This window comes from Diachasmimorpha longicaudata, chromosome 18, assembly GCF_034640455.1.
Source record: "Diachasmimorpha longicaudata isolate KC_UGA_2023 chromosome 18, iyDiaLong2, whole genome shotgun sequence".
NCBI classification, from domain to species: Eukaryota; Metazoa; Arthropoda; class Insecta; order Hymenoptera; family Braconidae; genus Diachasmimorpha; species Diachasmimorpha longicaudata.
The window spans coordinates 3,002,605-3,020,925 of NC_087242.1; the positions used below are offsets into that span (position 1 = coordinate 3,002,605).

Consider the following 18,321-nt stretch of genomic DNA (forward strand, 5'->3'; position numbering starts at 1 on the left):
CTTTTCCATCTCCCCCTCATTTGGCAACACTGGAGCAATCCAGCTGACGCCTTTCGACCAACATCACACTCGTCGTAGTTCAGTGTGTGAAATATGTGTGATGGCTGTAACAGTGTATCATCTGAAAAGGCATACGACATCGGAAAATACGTGAAAAAAGCGCTAATTTACGGATAATTAACCATGAACACTATTGTTTATACAAAGGCAATGGCTGGAGTCAATGCCGGCATAATGAGGCGTATGTAACATTAATTGATATGTTAAATTAATCTCACATGCTCGTGTTGTACTATTTATTCCGCTGACTCTCTGAGATTTTCCACAGCACAAAGAAAATATATGAAACATTGAGGGGAACGCACGTTCTCCTTTCTCCTGTTGTTTTTACACGTTTATGTAACATTTTAATAATTCACATGTATTCGCACACCACCATGACTGTGCTTGATCCTGTCACCGGTTTCTAAAAAAATTATTGGGAAAAACCCTCTCGATTTTGAATCATTGTGACAGCTTGGGAGAGGGGAAGGGCAAAGGTTAGGCGGTCCACATGGTTTTTTATCACGAAATCGTCTTTGAAAACTCGTTAATCTATGGGATAGGGTAATAATCTGACATCTTGGGAGATTGACTAATTTTTATTTTTAGATTTTCACTTGCAACATTGATTATTATGACATCGACCGTTGTCCCAGGTCGATTCAATGCAGGGGAATTTGGCATAAAATTTGCTAGAATTTCTTCAATATTTCGATTATCCAGGATGTCCTCAATGCTTCAATTATTATTATTTGATTACTGATACCATTTTTCGCATGACATTCTCATTGAACCATGTCAGGTGTGATGTTGCACCTGATGCTGCCTTGTCAGGGGCTATTTTTTTGATCTGAAGAAAAACCTAACCTCAAACAAATGCAGAAAATCAATTTCGGTCAATTTCTCGTCAATTGTCTCGTCAATTCTCTCGTTAATTTCTTGCCTTCACATTTTCTCTTCTCAATTCCTCCCACGATATTTTGTTGCTACGAACTTTCCTCCAATTGCAGGTTGTTACTCCAGACGACGGTTGTACATCGATAATCACAGCCTAGGACTTTTATTTCCGTACACGAAAATCCGTGAACCATCAAGAGTATCAAGCACAAAGCCATCACTGCTGGGATCAAATATTCAGGTGTACTCCCAGACTCGAAGTTTTCACTTTGCTCCAGCATGGATGGGCCAGGAGCCATCGTCAAAAGTCGAGGAGACAGTGAAGAGTCTCAAAGAGGAAAAAGAAGAGAAGGAAAAAATGACAGTTGCAGTGGCCAGCGATGTCACAAAAACCCCTGACAAAGCTGTTGCCGAAAAGCGAACTCTCTGGCAAAAAATAAAGGCAGAAATGCTCCATTATTATCATGGCTTCAGGTTGCTGGGTCTGGACATGAAAATATCCGCCAAACTCATTTACAGAGTACTCAAGGGAAAGGAATTGACAAGACGAGAGCATCGATTACTCGTTAAAACGACTGGTGACATGTTTCGACTGATTCCTTTCTCAGTTTTTATCATCGTCCCGTTCATGGAGTTTCTCCTGCCAGTTGCCATTAAATTTTTCCCCGGAATGTTGCCATCGACCTTCCAGACAGCAACAGAAAAGGAGGACAAGCTCAAGCAGGCCTTGAAAGTGAAAATAGAAATGGCAAAGTTCCTCCAGAAGACGCTGGACGAGATGGCTGTCCAGTCCCCTAATCACAAATCCGAAAAGGCAAAAGAGTTTTCAGAGTTTTTCTACAAACTTCGTTCGACAGGTGCCACAGCATCCAACGATGAAATAATGAAGTTCTCGAAGCTTTTTGAGGATGAAATCACCCTGGACTCTCTCTCGCGTCCCCAGCTGATTGCCCTTTGTCGAGTTCTGGATGTGCAGACACTGGGAACAACGAATTTCCTGGGGTATCTGCTGAGGATGAGGCTCAGGAGTCTCGCAGCTGATGACAGATTAATCGAGAAGGAAGGAGTGGAGACACTAACACGTGCTGAACTCCAGCAGGCATGTCGTGCTCGAGGTATGAGGGCCTATGGAATGCCGGAGAATAAATTGAGGGACCAGTTGTCCCAGTGGTTGGACCTCAGCATTCACAAGAAAGTACCCCCTTCACTGCTGCTGCTGTCCAGGGCACTGATGGTACCAGAGACAATGCCAATGTCTGATAAACTCAAGGTGACTATTTCAGCCCTACCTGACGATGTTCTAGCGGCGACGAAGGGTGCTATCGGGGAGAAAGAGGGCAAGGTCGATCACAGAACGAATATTGAAATTATCAAGATGGAGGAGCGCAAGATCGAGGAGGAACGAAAGGAGAAGAAGGAGGCGAAGGAGCCAGAGCCGATTGTTGCTGCGAGGGAAGACAAGAAGGATGAAATCACCACCAAGGACGTCAAAGTTCTGGAGCAAGCGCTTGACTCCATTGGCAAAGACAAGAAGCTCGTTGTTGAGAAGGAGGAGCTCAAGGAGCTCAAGGAGGAAATGGCGGAGTATCAGGAGGATATCAAGGAGCTCGATCAGATGAAGGCTGAGGCACAAGGGGAAATTGAAGATATCAAGGTCTCTAAGGGTGCCAAACGTCTGTTTAAGAAGGTCAATAAGATGATATTGAAGATGGATGATGTACTGGAGGAGTTGGAGAAGAACGAGGCTCAGGTTAAGAAGAAGATTGAGACACTGAAGCCTGAGGAGAAAGAGGGATCAGAGGTTGTTGAGGAGCTGGTGAAGGTGGATGAACTCATAGCTGCTATCAAACAAATTCAGAGTGTACCGGATGAAAATAGGTTGTCCAGGATTTCTGAGATACTGGGGAAGATCGACGATGACAGGGACGGTGCAATTAAAATTGAAGATGTCCTGAAGGTACCGTCGATTTAATTACGAGGCTTTATTCGTTGTTTTGGGCTCTATAAAATTTCCTGTTTTGCACAACAAAAAAAATTGTTCTTATAATCTTTCGTGTTTTTAAATTTCAGGTGATTGAGTTAATCGGTAAAGAGGACGTAAAACTTAACAAAAAGCAGTTGAACGAGCTGATCGACCTCATAGATAAGGAAGAAGTCTTGGAAGTGGAGGATCAGATCTCCAAAGCGTTGAAAAAAGAAAGTAAAGACAAACTCCCCGAGGAAATTCATCCCGAAAAGACGTCTCCAGTACCTTCAACACCACCAACAAAAGCCGATCATCTACCGAGTGAAGATCTGAATGACGATAATGTTCCAAAGATCTCTGTTAAATCAAAGTCTGACGAATTACGAGATCCAGCGCCGGTGTTAAAGGATCCCCTGGACCCTGAGCCAGTGCGAAGTACACCACTAGCCAGCGTACCACCTCCAAAGGCGAAAAAAACCGAAGGTTCCCAGCAGCTGTGATTTCACCGAGTCCCATTATTGAATTAAAAATACCAACGTTTAGTCCAACAATCTTTATTATTATTTTTCTTCTCACCAGAATGACATCCACAAGGCATTTGGCATTGGAACTGGAGATGAGCAAATCAGGAATATAAACTGAAACCGTAATACGAGATTTAATAGCTTCTGGAGCGATCGTTGTGTTACATTTATTCCCGAAGATGGTCATGGTTGACTGCAAGCAGTGGAGGATTCATAGATTATCACGAATAATTAATGATGATTAATTGCGAAAGGGTAATTAACACATTTGAGCCACTTGCGTGTTCAGACACTGTGTGCCGCTATCACAGGTGAATTTTCAATGTCAATTTGCGTGTTGAAAACACCTGGACATAGTAAAGAGAAGAGGAAGCAATTTTTTTGTCAAAGTTTAGTGGGAATAACGTGCTGGACACGAATTAAACTGGAGTTAATTTATCATTTTGCCTCTTTTGTTCTTCTCAACGATAAAAATTTCTTCTCGCTTCGTATCAAATCCTGGATACCATTCCTTCTATTTAAAAAATGGTGGAGAAGTGGTGAATAAGAATAGACAAGTTCTGAACATGTTGGTATTTTGAAAGACGTGTAATATTTACCCAGGTGAGGGGTTGAGGGGATCTTTGCCAGTCCCTTTTACCCACGACAATTTTGCAGGCTTCGATGAAGTCTCAATATTTTTTCAATCCTTTTATTATGGCTATTATTATTGTAATTTTTTTAAAATTAGTTCTGGGGACACTCGAGAGTCAGGGGGCAAGGAATTTGGGACTTCTCTGGGTCTACCACTTACGCTCCAGGGTCAAGTCCATTTTCTGTGGCATTTTTGCGACGAAATGTTCTTTTTAATGATTAATTCAATTTGTACCATTTACGGGGGAAGTATGGAATGAGAGAATTACATGAAAATAATTAAAACAATGTTTATTAATAATTGTTTCGTGCATTGTTGCGAGACACGCTGTACAATTATATAAATAAAAATAATATAAAGTAATGGTTCATAATTGTTTGCATAATCTGTTGCAATATGATTCATTCCTCAGCTGATGTGTAAATCTCATTTATTTATTTATTTATCTATTTACCCCACTCTGGTGAACATCCTCAATTCATGAGAAACGCCAGAGAATAATTTTAACTGTAATTTTGGCGTAACGTTACGGTAAATTGTTCTCTGTCAATTGCAACTGTCAACAACTCCCAAAAAATGATTAAATTAATTCCAAAAAAAATGGAATGACTAAACAACCGGGAAAAAACCGTCAGAACCGAAAAAACTAGTCGCCATTTTTGGATCCCCTTCTCTCGAAATTAAAACCATTAATTACCCTGAATTTCAACACAAAAAACTATTAAGACTTTGTTTAAATACATAAGCAAAATATATGTAGATATAAATCATGACAATGGTTTTCTGAGGAGCAAAATATATCGTCATAAATCGAATGTATCAGTGTCAGTCCATCATCTGTCTCTCCAACAAAATAAAGGAAAGTGCATTGTCATTGTCTAATGCTTATAAATAACCTCCCATTGGATTAATATTTTTCCACAACTAATTCTTGAAAATTGTCAGTCAAAAGGCGCCTTACTCGCTAGAAAGACAATATAAAAAGAAGCCCCGGGGGTGTCTGGCAACTGCTTCGGCCCTGATCCCAGTCGGGAAGAAGGGAGGTGCAACTGGGGCTTAGTGGCCCGCCATGTTTTTCACCAAGTGGGGTGTGTAGAAAAGGCCGGGGTGAAAATATCATCTCTCGGGATATGCAGGTAATAATAATTACCCTAATTAATATTATAAATACTTTATCAATCTCTTCGAGGTTATCATCATCCTCGAATAAATACTGGTGAATAAATGGAGATACAATTGTCGTACAACGTTTTGGGTAAATTTGCCAGATTTAGTGCACCTGAATTCGTAAGTACGAGCCTATGATTCCGTCTAAGTCGCAATCGAACATAAAGGTTATTTGGAATGTTGAAGAACCCTTGGAAGACAACTCGGGAATTTGTCAGGGAATTTTCGAGGGTTTTTTCAGGCCATTACTGACGTTACAACATTTGGATACCTTATCGGTAGGTTGTGACGTGGGTTTTTGACGTATATGTGTTAACTTGGATTTTTTTTTTGTCTCTTGACGGATGATGAGTGCGATTGTCTGTTCAAGGATATGAGTCACAGTTGCATCAGGCTTTGTGCATTTATTTAGGGTTGTGTCAGTCCTAGATAAGTGAATGGCTGTCATTTGTGATGATTTGTGAGGGAGATGACAAGATTCGTCGTGATTATCGGGACCATTTTCCCCAAAATTCGATCACCAAGAGCCAGTATTTCCGACGTGTGGGCGTACAATTGCAAAACAATGTACGTGTACCCTGGTTTTTGGAGTTATCAAGTTTCGTGGCTTTGGGAGAGGTTTCGTTTCTGGTTCTTTCGAAATCAATTTGTACACAATATAATCATTTTTATTTGGAGACAGCCCACAGGATTGTCTTTTCCACGAGGATATTGCATACAACGATGTGTGATACGTCGACAGCTACAGATCTCGTTAATGCGTAATTGTTAAGACAACTTTCGATTTTTGTTCGGAAAAAATTGTTTGTCCCTAAGAGAAGACGAATCTACTCAGATTTTTCGCAATATTCGATAGGCCAACGACGATTACTGGGATCCATGAAATATTTTCCAGTTGTCCTTGAAGAAGAGGAATTTGTTGCGATGGTGGGACTGGACGAATTCGTCCAGTTGGAAGACGTCGACGATTGTTTTTGTGGATCTGTTGGAATTTTTCATGTCCAGAGAAAAAAAATATCTTTCTCATGACATAAACTCTTATTTCAGATGATCATCGTAATTGGCAATTAATTGCTACCTTGAAAATATTATTAGTGGTATCAGAAATGTAATAATCACTAATTGCATATCTGAAACCACTTTTTCTGATTATTGTTCGATGATTAATTGTTGCTTGTCGACTGTTTCAGAGTCAACATGGGAAGAAGAGAATCTTTTTCCTCCATTAAGGCCTGCTATCCTCTTAACGACGACGCATCCTCCACCGGGGTACCACAACCAATGACACACTGATACCGATGGAACACCGATAATTTAGGACGTTTGGAACTCACACGGCTATTTGTTTTGATGAGTGAATAATAACATCGTCAACGAGAACATTATTTCGTAGTAGTCGAGTATCTTTGGAAATTTTCAACTGAGTTGCCGGTGAGAAGGTGGTGGACACACTGGAGTCGAATCAATTTTAAATAAGACAATAACGTTAATATTATTAGGTGAGTTTGTTGGACAATTTAAACAATGCATAAACATTTTTGTATTTTCGGTTTTCTATTGGACGAATTTGGAGGATTTTTTTCTATTTCAATTGATGGACAGAGTCCATTTTCCAGAAAATCCTGGTCTCATTCAGAGTTCAGATCTTGTTCTCTGAAGAAAATCATAAAATTGACGATAATTATTTAAACAAAAAATGAGAACGTTGTTATGACCACCAGGAAGAGTCAAAGTTCAAAATTCTACTGATTCTTTGTAAATAAATTGCATAGTAAATCTCAAACCGTCGACGATAGTCGTAACAATCCTAGTAATTTCTCAACTAATAGTTTTGCATGAAATTGAATAGAATATTTACAACTCTGCTATTTTTTTATATTATCGGCAGTCGGCAACCCAGAAAATGTAAACGTTCCATTCGAATTTCACTATTAAAAAAAAATGATGTTCAATGAAATGCACAAAGTCAATGCGAATTAACAATTCTGTTGAAGAGAGATGTTCACCCCGGAACTAGTGGAGCCAACAAGAGTGCAAAGGTCCTGGTGGTTGTCGAAAAACTTGGAATGAGGAATCCAGCACTTCGTCTCGTCGGGATTGCGTCGTCCCCCGGTGGCGGCGGGGTGTTTGGTAATCGGGCCGAGGAGGAGTTGCGCCTTTGGCTTGAATCACGCTTGGATGCATTGGGCATTGACCCAGTTGCCTACTCGCGTTTTGTTCTCAGCCTGTTGCGCCGCCCCGACTCGGCCCTGTCTCCATCCCTCAATACTGGAGGACGACGTAATCGGGTACGCGCCAGGGTGAAATTGCCTCTGCAGGGTGAAAGAGAGCAAAAACGCGCGGTTGTGCAATGCCTCACCAATGCCGCTGATCAGGTAAAGAAAATTCCAGGAAAAATATTTCCCTACATTACCGACGCGTCGGTACTGTGCCTTTGGAAAATTCAATTTTTAAAAACGAATAAAACATTATTAGTCTACGATTCAGACGTTTTTCTATCGAATTTCGATCCTGAGGAGAATATCATTGGAAAAATAATTTTTTTTAACAGCTTCTGACCTACGCTGACTCTGTCAGCTCCAGGCACATCTTTATTTATTCATTACAAATTCTTTCAATATTTTTTCAATTTCAGAAATACGGAATAGAGTCATTGGTCGACGAATTGTGCGCTAAACTGAGAAATCTAGAGGGGGGCGGAAATAATGACGACCAGGACGAATCCAGGAAACTCGATGATGGCACTAAGTCAAGTACTTTTGAGTCCCTAACGCCCCGCGACCGAGCACTCAGATACTACGCAGCGTTTCCAGCACTTCAGCCAGCTACCCCGAAGAAAGCCATTCACAAAAAGGATAAAAACTTGGGCAACATCAACAATAACAATAAAAATCGAAGCATCGGTGTCAACGTAAGCAATAATAAGAAGAACAGCAATAAGAATAACATTAGTACAACTTCAAACAATAAACCGCGGCACAAAAAAACTAAAATGTCCGTTGTAAGTATAATATCGAGGCTTTCATTGAAAATTAAAAGTCCTACGGACGACTAATGCCCACGTCTTGTATTTCCTCCCCAGCAGGCCCTTGAATCCCGGTGCACCACCGATAAAGAATCATTTGGATTTGCAAAATCAATGGAACGTGAACGGGAAAAGGAACGGGAATTGGAGTTGGATCAACTGCGACTGGCTCAGCTGCAGGCTAAATTTGACGAAAGTTTGGAAGCCCTTTGGGACAGTGGTCCAGGTAATTCTCAGGATAAAGCATCAATCTGGGCAGCTCCATCGCTATCAATACCGTCAGGACCATTGTGGCCAGTTGACACGTGTGAATTGCCCCTGATTTTTCCTTTCAATGATTCATCATCATCGACAACACCCTATCAAGAATCCATAATCAATGATTCACCGAGTATACCCTGGGACATTGATTTTTCAGTTGGCAAATTTACTGATGAAAATTCGAAAGAAAAACTTGATTATTATTTAGACTGGTCGGATACCGTTGGCGATGGGCCCTGGTGCTGGAGACGGAACCGAGCATTGGACATCAGTCCCAACAAGGACAATTGTTTTTTCACATTTCCATCTTGCAAAACCCCAACAGCAATTGCCAGTGAATCATGTTCACATCCTGAGGTAAATGGCCTTCAGAATGTTGTTGTTGTTGTTAATAATGATGATGATGGTGACGTTGATGATGATGATATTGACGACGATGATGATGACGAGGACGATGAGGATGAGGGTGACGATGGTAATGATGGGGACGGTGACGAGGATTTATTAACATCGGCACGTACACACTTCTGTCCAATCAAGGACGATGGCAACTGGATCGACGGTACAACATTTCCAGTTAATAATAATCTCGAGAGAGTTGCGTACAGACGCTCGGAGTCCCGCAATTTGTTGTATCTTCCTGGTGGTGAAAGCCCGTATATGGAATACAGGAATGAAGCTGCTGTGCCACAGGTGCCGGGTTTTACCCTGAAATTTCGGGTACGACAGTGTGACAAATCTATACAGACGGACCCAGTCAGATCGCCGATTAAGCGGAGAATTTTGGCTGAGGAAGATCATTTTTATTATTCTTCTGTCGATACTGAAGATGTTCTTACTCAGGAGACCGATGGAGTTGAGAAGGACACTTTCGTATTGGGGCAAATTGGGTGGACACAGCCGAGTGTTTCGTTACTTAACGACCGAAAAAGGTGAGATTTATTTTTTTTTCTCCAGTTTTTTGCCTTTGGCGGGGGGGGGGGGCGGGGTCTCTGCTGGAGAAGGGGTGTAGTTACGGGGTGATTCAGGGGTTGATATATAGTAGAAAAAAAAATTGCAAAAATTTTATTTAGAAAATGCAGTGGCAGAGTTGGAAAACGAGATAAGTTATATTTGACTATCGATATGTTTCTGATCAATATCTCGTAATCGAAGGGAGATAACGCAGTTTTTATGATAACCTTTTTTGTGGGGCTGATTTAGTTCTACAATAAATGTTATAACAAAGATTCTGCTATGTTCCTTGGATTCGGGGATATTGCCCGAAAACGACTGGGAAAAAAATAATCAAAGTTATCACGTCGTTATTGAATGCTTCCCAATATATGTTAATGGGGTTTTTAATTGCAGGAGGCACAGCAGCAGCTTTAAATGTCGGCCACTGGCAGCTTTGCGCCCGTTGACACTGTAAACCGGTTGGCAAAAGCTTCTCAATAACCTGAAGCCCATCGCTCCATCGTTCCTTCGACATACCATTCATCTATTATTTCGTGTGAAACAGTAGTTTCAACCGCGTAGTGCGATAGAACATTTTTTTTTAATTAAAAATTAAAAAAAAAAGAGGAACATAGATATAATGTCGAGAGCAAACCAGACAGGGGGGTCTCTCTTGGCATGTGGAATTTGTTATGCATGGCCCAAGGAGGTACAGCTAGCCCCCTTGCTGTAAGTAAGAACCAAATTATATTTAAACAAAAATGATTTAAAAAAAAAACAAAAAAAGATGAACCCGAGAAAAATAAGAAATTGCGAGATATCGTGCGATCAACGGTGGTTGCAAATGAGAGTTCAATTTGAGAGAATAATTGAAAATTATTAGGAGTCATCTGAGTACTAGAGGAAAAATGGAGACGAGGAAGATAAATAAATAAATGATATACCTCGTGCCTCATTTTACCGTTGAGGTTGAATGAAAAAAAAAAAAAATAACGTATAGTCAAACTGGAAATTTTTTACCCTTCTGAACCGAGCTACAGGCGTCGGGTTTCTGTGGGTTTCCATTTGTACAATTATTGATTTCACCTCGTAAATAATGGAAACCCCATTTTTTCCAAACGAACGGGAAAATTGAGTTCGACTATACATGTGTTTTTTCCCTTATTTTTTTTCGGTTGTATGTTTGTAATTAGTTTACGATTTCCACGTATATTATATTTTAAAGATGAATTTTTTTGTGAATAAAAAAAAAAACACTTAGCGAGAGAAACGAAAAAAATGGGGAAAAAATTATTTACACTCATCAAATCGCTTTCGTATTTTTTTATTTTATCTTTTTGTTTATTTCTTCTCTCACATCCTCGTTGTTCGAGAAATACTGTGAATGAAAATTATGTGGAATGGTTTGAGAAATATATAACACGCGTTAGAGAGCGGCGATGGGAAGAGAGAGAAAAAATAGAAAGATAAAAGAAAGAAGAGAAATGCGTTCTAGCGTGATCAGTGAAGTTGATACGCATTCGGGAAAAAATAATAATAGAGCATTGAAATGTGCTATATTTTCATTTTTCCCGTAATTATTAATGACTTTATCTATCATATTTCCTAATTATAATTTAACTCCCTAGAAAAAGAAACGATGCAAACTAATCAATATTTACCTTTTGTCCTCCTTCACAGGAAAAAAAAAACTTCAATCTAAAATTAAAAAGCGATAAAAAAAAATTTTAAAACGGATGAAAAACAAAAAAACATTTGTCTCCTTCAGCCCCCCCCCCTGACCCCCCAATTTACCTTCATCCACAGGAATCCTCTAACAGAAAAGAAAACGATGAAAAAAGTAACAAAGACGTACATGTATAAAACAAATACAAAATTGTATTTCGTAAAAGTACGAATTCTCGTTGCTGAAACACTTACTGCATAAGGTTGAGTACGAACAAAGAGTGGAGAGATATATACGAAAATATGAGAGAGTGGGAAGAGAGTGAGATAATGAGAAATTAATAAAATGTCAAAGAGAGGGTAGTCAGACCTCTTGAGGTGCTTCCACTGAAATCCAGGGGCACAATCTCACTGTGGAAGTACCTTAAATGAGTGAAAACAACAGTTTGACGAGTAAATACTTTGTGGTAAATCTCCTGCATATATTGAGGGCAAAAAAATATTTTTTCCAAATATTTGTTTATTTCAGAAGAGTATTTAATTTTCGAAATTTTATTCCTCTAGTCCAGTCGTCATTAGGAAATGTGCATTGTTTATGTTATGCTGATAATATTGTTTTAGAAGATGATTGTGTTGATTGTAACCTTGAGTGAGGTTTTTAATAATTATTAGCATTAAAAAAAAATATGAAAATTGTTTCCTCAAGAAAATCATAAATTTGGAGAATAAGAATAATCAGGAGAGAAGTTCATGCGAGGTCTTGTGGAACGTAGTCATCATCAAGAGCAATAAGATTCTCGTAATTAAAAGTTAATTAGGCCCTCGTGGGAGTGCATTGATAGGAAAATTTTAATATTTAATTTTTTTTAATGAATATGTTTCTGAAGTCGACGGGTATTTGGAGAAAATATTTTTTCCCGGGGGGAGATCACGACAAGCATCAAGTCATCAAGAAGTCCATTGTGGAATTGCAAAGAGAAGAGTTTGTGCAGCATAAGGAAGTTCTGAAGGAAATTATTTGGTTGAGAGGACTTAATAAAAGAAAAATAAAAGATGTATGCAGAGTGGGAAGTGGTGAAAAATAAATGCAATGTGCAGGAAGTAATTGTCGAAATGTGTTCAATTATTTATTTAAATGAGTTCCAGGATTAATTTTCAAGTCCTTAATTTACGTACTTAAATTTTTATTAAATACTGCATCGTAATTTATTTACTTTGTCCCCTTCTCACTGGTAACTTAATTACTCTTCAACTATTAATTGATTTAATATTATAAAGTATTAAACTGGTGTAAGACATAAATTTAATTGTGTGACATATTTTCAAAGGAATAATTTTCGAAAATAATATTTGCACATGTAATTTAATGTTCATTTTATCAATAATTTCAATTCGAAAATTCCTTTGTTCCGAATTGGATGAGGTTTATCCTATTGGGGAATCCGGTCATCTCGTTTAGTACGAAATAGATCCTAAACCCATCTGGCCCCTGGCAGGACACGATGGACGATAGTCCATCCCCAAAACCTTGAAACGTGTTGATTCCCTGGGGTACGCTTGAACATTCTTCTATCGCCTCCATCGCTAAGTGGAAAAGAATGAGATTACCGGGAGGCTAACTTCACGGATCGACGCCCCATTCGATGATCAATTTATTTCACTTCCCCACTTGTGCAACTTCCCCTTTTGTATAATCGTATATAGTTTCCTAATTTACACAAGTTGGTGATTTCTTGGATTGTTGGATACAGTCCCTGAATCATTTCACTCTTGACTGAGTTCTTCGTGTACTTTCTATTTTGACAGGCAACGAAATTGGGCATTTCCAGTCGATCAAGATGGACAGAGCATCACCCCCAAGTGCAGCATCGCCTTCCTAGTGCTCCAGAAGTGGAAATTAATGAAGTCGTTGAGGAGAAGTCTCTCGAGGAGAAAAATTATTGTCTACAAAAGATCTTCCAGAATTTTTCAGAAAAATCGTCGACAGGTATTCGGACAATCTCCTGGTGATCCAATATTTTTTTATGAGGATGTTTTGGATTTTATTTTGGAAAATTATCTTAAAAAGTTCTTCCAAAGGTTTTTATGATTCTCCTGAAGACTTTTGACAGATTCGTTATCAAATATTTTTTCCTCCAGGGAATAACTGATTTTTTCAAAATTATATTTTTCTGAGTGAGACATTGATTGTGATCGATTCATAAAAATAAACATTTGTAAATTTCAGATGGAGGTAATTCATTCACGTAAACTGTTGTCCATGAATTGCTGATGAAACGCCCTAAATGACGACCATAAATCAGGATTATCTTGTCCCATCGAGAGGATTTACATTCGTACATTTGTATCAAGTACTAGGACACTCAAAATGGAAATGGGGGCGGTTTGTTTGTTGCTGGTAATGCTTGCCCCTAACTTTAGGCACCTAAGGGTGAATTTCGGTGGGGAGGAGTCTTCAAAACACCGGCTCAACTACCCCCTTCCCCTATTTCATTGTTGAATTCAATTCCACCGAACATTTACCATTTTTTCCGGCCATCCAATCATATTTACAGGTCTAGTTAGCAACAAATAAAAAATGAACCGCAAAATTAATCCCCTGTAACGAGTCCCTCTAGTTATTTAAGGATCACCAGATTATGTCACTAGGCCCTAAAACTATTATTGGATTACGGGAGAGAAACTCGATCGAGCCGAAACTTATTTATTTCCTATCAATTAATCCCTATCGATTTTTTAATTACCCAATTACCGCAGTTATTTTTATTTTGCGAGGTTTTTATTTTGTTTAATAACTCCATAAATATTAATATTTTTGTCTCAGACAAATAGATAACATTTCAATAATATTTTTCAATCCCCAAATCACTTTGTCTCGTAAGAGTCAAATTTATGGGGATGAGTTAAAAAATAGTGAGGGGTAAGAACAGAATAGTGGAGAGGGAAAATGATAAATGATGTTTGCGGATTATGAGCATACGTACGAGTTTACGTGTGTTATTTCAGAATCTCCGTTTAAGCTGTCCCGTATGCCCTAAGGGCCGATTGGTCTTTTTTATTTTTTTCCAGCACATTTTTTTATTTTTTAGCTATAAACTTCTGATTTTTCGCTCGTCACGATTTTTCAATTTCTCTGCCCCCTTTTGGAGGCCCTTATTTATAAGTGATATTTGCAGGTGATGTGTTGAGGGCTAATTAGAGACTATCATTATCGATTTTTAATTGTTCAAGGTCGTTTAGACAAATATGGATTATCGAGAAATGTCGGATCTCTATTTTAGTTATTTTATAGTTTCGATGACATGGAACTCGTGCTGGAGTTTTATTATGAGAGATAGGGGGTGTCTGGCCGTGAGGGAGGGATATCACCCCCCTTGAGTACAATAAAGCCACCCTTTTAGGTTCCAGGGTGGTGGCAGGTGGCCGTCTACCACTCGCTAGTCTTTTTGTCTCCCTCACACCTCTAATTCTCAATTAATGGGATTTGAAGGCGGTTGGAATTTTATTGGATCGCAGATCTTCAGTAGATCCCTCACAGATCTTCAGCAGGATCATCAGAAGACCTTCAGAATATTCCAGAAATATTTTTTGGACATTTTTCAGAAGACAATTTTTTTTATTCAGAAGATCTTTTCAATTTTTTTTTTCGTTTTCAGGAGAATCATCGAAGGATCTTCGGAAGGGTCGATCATCCAGGATCTTTCGGCAGATGTTATCACCAGATTTTCTGGAGTGACAGGTACTGCTGGAGAGTTAGACCAGAATGGAATTGGAAGACGCAGTGATTCGTTTTTTAAATATTTTATTAGAGATTATTATTGTAGGAGAGATTATACAAATTCAGAGTTATATACATCGAAAGAATTCATAGTATGAGAGGACCAATGGGCCTCATGCCTCCAGCACGTGGTTTAAGTAGGCAATGTAGCAAATGGCCAGACGCAGAATTTCTATTTTGGAAAGTTTTTTGTCGGGTGGAAGCGTTGGCAGGAGCTTCCGGAGTTCTGCGAACGCTAGATTGAACGCCTCAACTCGCACCCTCTCCCTAGAAAAAGGTATTTTTGCAAAGGCCCACTTTACGAACACCTGAATGAAAATGATAAATGTTCGAGGATAAAAATTAAATAAATAAAAAACCGTGGAAATTACGTTTTAGAATAAATTTTTTAAAAATTAAATTTTTGTGTTGATTGTAAGTACTGAGGGGAGTTCCATTGTGAATCGCGAAACCAATTGTTAATTGGATGACAAAATGTTGGCGATTTTTTTGCGGGTGAAGGTCGAGTGGAAAATTGCTGGGGATTTTATTTTATTTTATAAACATTTTACTTACCGAGTCGCATGAGCGGTTCTGTACTTCTGCGTCGCCCTTCGTCGTCGACGGCGCTCCTCCCGGGTCAGAGATCCTCCCCCTGAACCAATACTATACCAAATACCATTATTATGATGATATCCATTTTCGAAAAAATGAGTGGGAATTTTTTAGAATTTTTAAATCAGCTGTCAAATTTTTGATTTTTTAAAATAATTTAATTTTTGTGCGCAATGTAATTAATTTTTTTTCGTATATTATCTGTCTGCACAAAATGCAGGAAATTGTTGCCAAATAGTGGCTTTTGTCATCACCGTATTATTAGAAACATTTTTTCAATTTTTTTTTATCAAAAATGTTCAAGGATTTTCCTCTAAATCTCCTCATGTCGAGGTAAAGTCTTTGAACTTCAATTTTTCTAATGAAAGTTTTGGGGTTTGAAACGCGTACAAATTGTTTATCGGATATTTTCATTGCTCAGCAACAAACAGGGAAGCACTCGAAAAATATCAGAAGTAAAACTGTTTTACTTGTACCACGTGACGAAAAATGCCACTATTTAATTCGTTGAAATTGGGGCGAAAAAAAAATCAAAAATATTGTTTCAAGATTCAAAATTAAACTCTCCAGCAGTACTCGGAATTGCAGTACGCATTTACCTCCTCCGGGGTTGAACACTCAGATTGCAGCACGTCGAGATGGGGTACAATGCTCCTCTCTCCATCATTGGTCAGAAAATTCCTAAAAAAAACCAGAAAATTATTGGCTTCCGGATAAAATTTCCTCTACTTTTCTCAATTAAAAATATTGAATCACCGAATACGTGAAAAATACGAAGACATTCAAGTTGAAGTGAAAACCCTTCGAACGATTTTTCCGTGAATCATAAACTGAAATTTCGGGTTTTTTTTTTCAATCGAAGTGACAAAAAGACCGAAAAACCCGTTCGTTCTCGCGATTCCCCTGACGATTTAATCGAAAATCAGATGTGGGGAAAGAAAGGCCCGTTAATTCAATCAGAATTCCCTCAAATATTAACCCTTCCCTTCAATTTGATCCCGAACAAATGGGTAAACACAGGAATTTTCTGATTCACCCCCCGTGACCAGGAAAAATCGAATTATTTCGAGAAAAATCAGCGCAGAAACCGGATTTTCTGTGATTTTTCTGTGCAGACCGGAAGTGCTAAATATTCCACATGAAAATATAAATATTCCTCCCAATAACTATTCAAAAGACTCTTCCCTTTTCCCTTGTCACTCTAGAAATATTTATAATAAATCCTACCGCTGGGGTAAATGAACCAGAAATTCGGCGAAACTGCAACGATTTTTAAACGAAAATAATCTCCTGAGGGCGTCGTATCACCAAATTAACTCGGGAAATTGATCGAAAAATAAACCTGTCCACAGTGTAAGGGCCCAGGAGAATATTTAGATTATTCAGAAGGATCGACCACATTCTCCATAACGTTCACACCCCTGGGGGCACCAGGAAAGGGGAAATCTTGTGAAAACACCCGGCATGCGCTATGCAATTCAACAATTTAATATTGATAAACCTCGATATTCCTACGTGATCCAATTTTCACCCGATTTTTATGGCCAAACCGGTTATACGCAGAGGATCGACAACAATTTGAGAATATCTTGTTAATAATTTGGAGAATCACAAACGATTGGGGATTTTACGATGCCCTCTGTGACATTATGCACCTCCAGGGAATACATTTTCTCTCATTTTCATTTTTTATTTCCGTTTTCCCCGGATTATTAATGAATATCGTGTGTGAATAAACAATAACCTTATTTATAAACCATTTGCATATTTATTTTTAATTACCAGGACTTTTTTTCTAATTTTTAAACATTTTTCAACTGGAGAATTTCAACTGGCAATCAACTGGAGAATAATTTATTTAAAAAAATTGTTTTAAACTCAATTTAAACATTTTCTAAATTCTAATTAACTCAAATGAATTAACTCACCTCGAGCGATGACGTTTTATTAACCAAATAATTAATTGGATGAATCACTCAATTTATTTGAACGAAATATTAAGGATTTCGTCTTATCGGAGGATTAAAATAATTTAACGGGAATAAAATACATTGAAAAATGGGAGAAGGACCTGTCGAGGACTGACTTCTATCTGATAAGATTTCGATCGAGCCCGGGGATGAAGCGCAGCATCCCTGCGCCTCTGGTCCTGTTCCAACCCCCGGCCACACCCTGTCATCCCGATATCGCGGCCGCGTCCGCCAATAGGAGACCCCATTACCGAACACCATCAACACGCCCATTCTGTCGCCATGGCACCATCACTGATTATCGTCAAGGACCCTCCGACTCTAGAGTTCGTCAACATTTAATTTTCCAAAGATTAATAATAATTAATTAATGAAAATCGTTCGATCTCGTGCGCCAGAAAATTTTTTTTCGAGTGGGAATCGCCGGTTATTTTTTCTTTTTTTATTATTGATTTTTCACCGGGGGTTTCGGGGACTGGGGGAGGTAATAGTTAAAGTAGTTGATCATTTGTCGGATAATTAGGAGGGGGTGTCGGAATTATCTGGCTGGGGACGTCTTGACATTTTGTCCGCGGGAGACGGAATTTTTAGTCGTCGGGTTGACAGTTTTTCCGGACTCGCGGCGGAATTTACCGGAAATTTCCGTCGGTGGGGGGGCATTATCGGTGATAGTGTATTCCTGTCCCTCGCAGATGCGCCCCGGGAACACCTGATCCTCAAGAAATCCATAGAGACTCGTTAGGTCCTCACCCGGATACTGAAAGACATCGTAGGACGCGGAAAAAATTTTAGGAAAAAATTAGACGTTCGGGGGCCGCAGGAGGGATGAGGGGTAGTTTTATCAGAAAAATTGAGATCTCGA

At 38.9% G+C, this 18,321-nt stretch overlaps 3 protein-coding genes across 5 annotated transcripts; 2 read left to right on the top strand and 1 right to left on the bottom strand.

Annotated features, from left to right (window-relative positions):
* The first annotated feature begins 67 nt into the window (after positions 1 to 67).
* Letm1 (Leucine zipper and EF-hand containing transmembrane protein 1) lies at positions 68 to 4,426 on the top strand. The gene is made up of 3 exons (XM_064136926.1): positions 68 to 241; positions 1,053 to 2,896; positions 3,010 to 4,426. The coding sequence occupies exons 1-3, from the start codon at positions 184 to 186 to the stop codon at positions 3,403 to 3,405; spliced, it is 2,298 nt and encodes a 765-aa protein (XP_063992996.1). The 5' UTR covers positions 68 to 183; the 3' UTR covers positions 3,406 to 4,426.
* A 613-nt stretch (positions 4,427 to 5,039) lies between these two features.
* Positions 5,040 to 12,222, top strand: LOC135170849 (uncharacterized). Of its 3 annotated transcripts, none has more exons than XM_064136939.1 (6): positions 5,040 to 5,199; positions 6,421 to 6,729; positions 7,225 to 7,605; positions 7,866 to 8,231; positions 8,313 to 9,448; positions 9,867 to 12,222. In XM_064136939.1, the coding sequence occupies exons 3-6, from the start codon at positions 7,297 to 7,299 to the stop codon at positions 9,925 to 9,927; spliced, it is 1,872 nt and encodes a 623-aa protein (XP_063993009.1). In that variant the 5' UTR covers positions 5,040 to 5,199; positions 6,421 to 6,729; positions 7,225 to 7,296; the 3' UTR covers positions 9,928 to 12,222. The 3 variants fall into 3 exon arrangements, with proteins under 3 accessions (XP_063993009.1, XP_063993011.1, XP_063993010.1); XM_064136941.1 differs by having other exon boundaries at positions 8,316 to 9,448; XM_064136940.1 differs by lacking the exon at positions 5,040 to 5,199 and adding an exon at positions 5,621 to 5,797.
* Positions 12,223 to 15,008: 2,786 nt separating this feature from the next.
* Positions 15,009 to 18,018, bottom strand: LOC135170870 (helix-loop-helix protein 1-like). Its single transcript, XM_064137016.1, has 4 exons — positions 17,418 to 18,018; positions 16,089 to 16,170; positions 15,451 to 15,540; positions 15,009 to 15,162 (listed from the first exon to the last, which is right to left on the bottom strand). Exons 2-4 carry the CDS (start codon positions 16,154 to 16,156, stop codon positions 15,009 to 15,011), a joined length of 312 nt encoding a protein of 103 aa, XP_063993086.1. The 5' UTR covers positions 16,157 to 16,170; positions 17,418 to 18,018.
* Between the last annotated feature and the right edge of the window lie 303 nt (positions 18,019 to 18,321).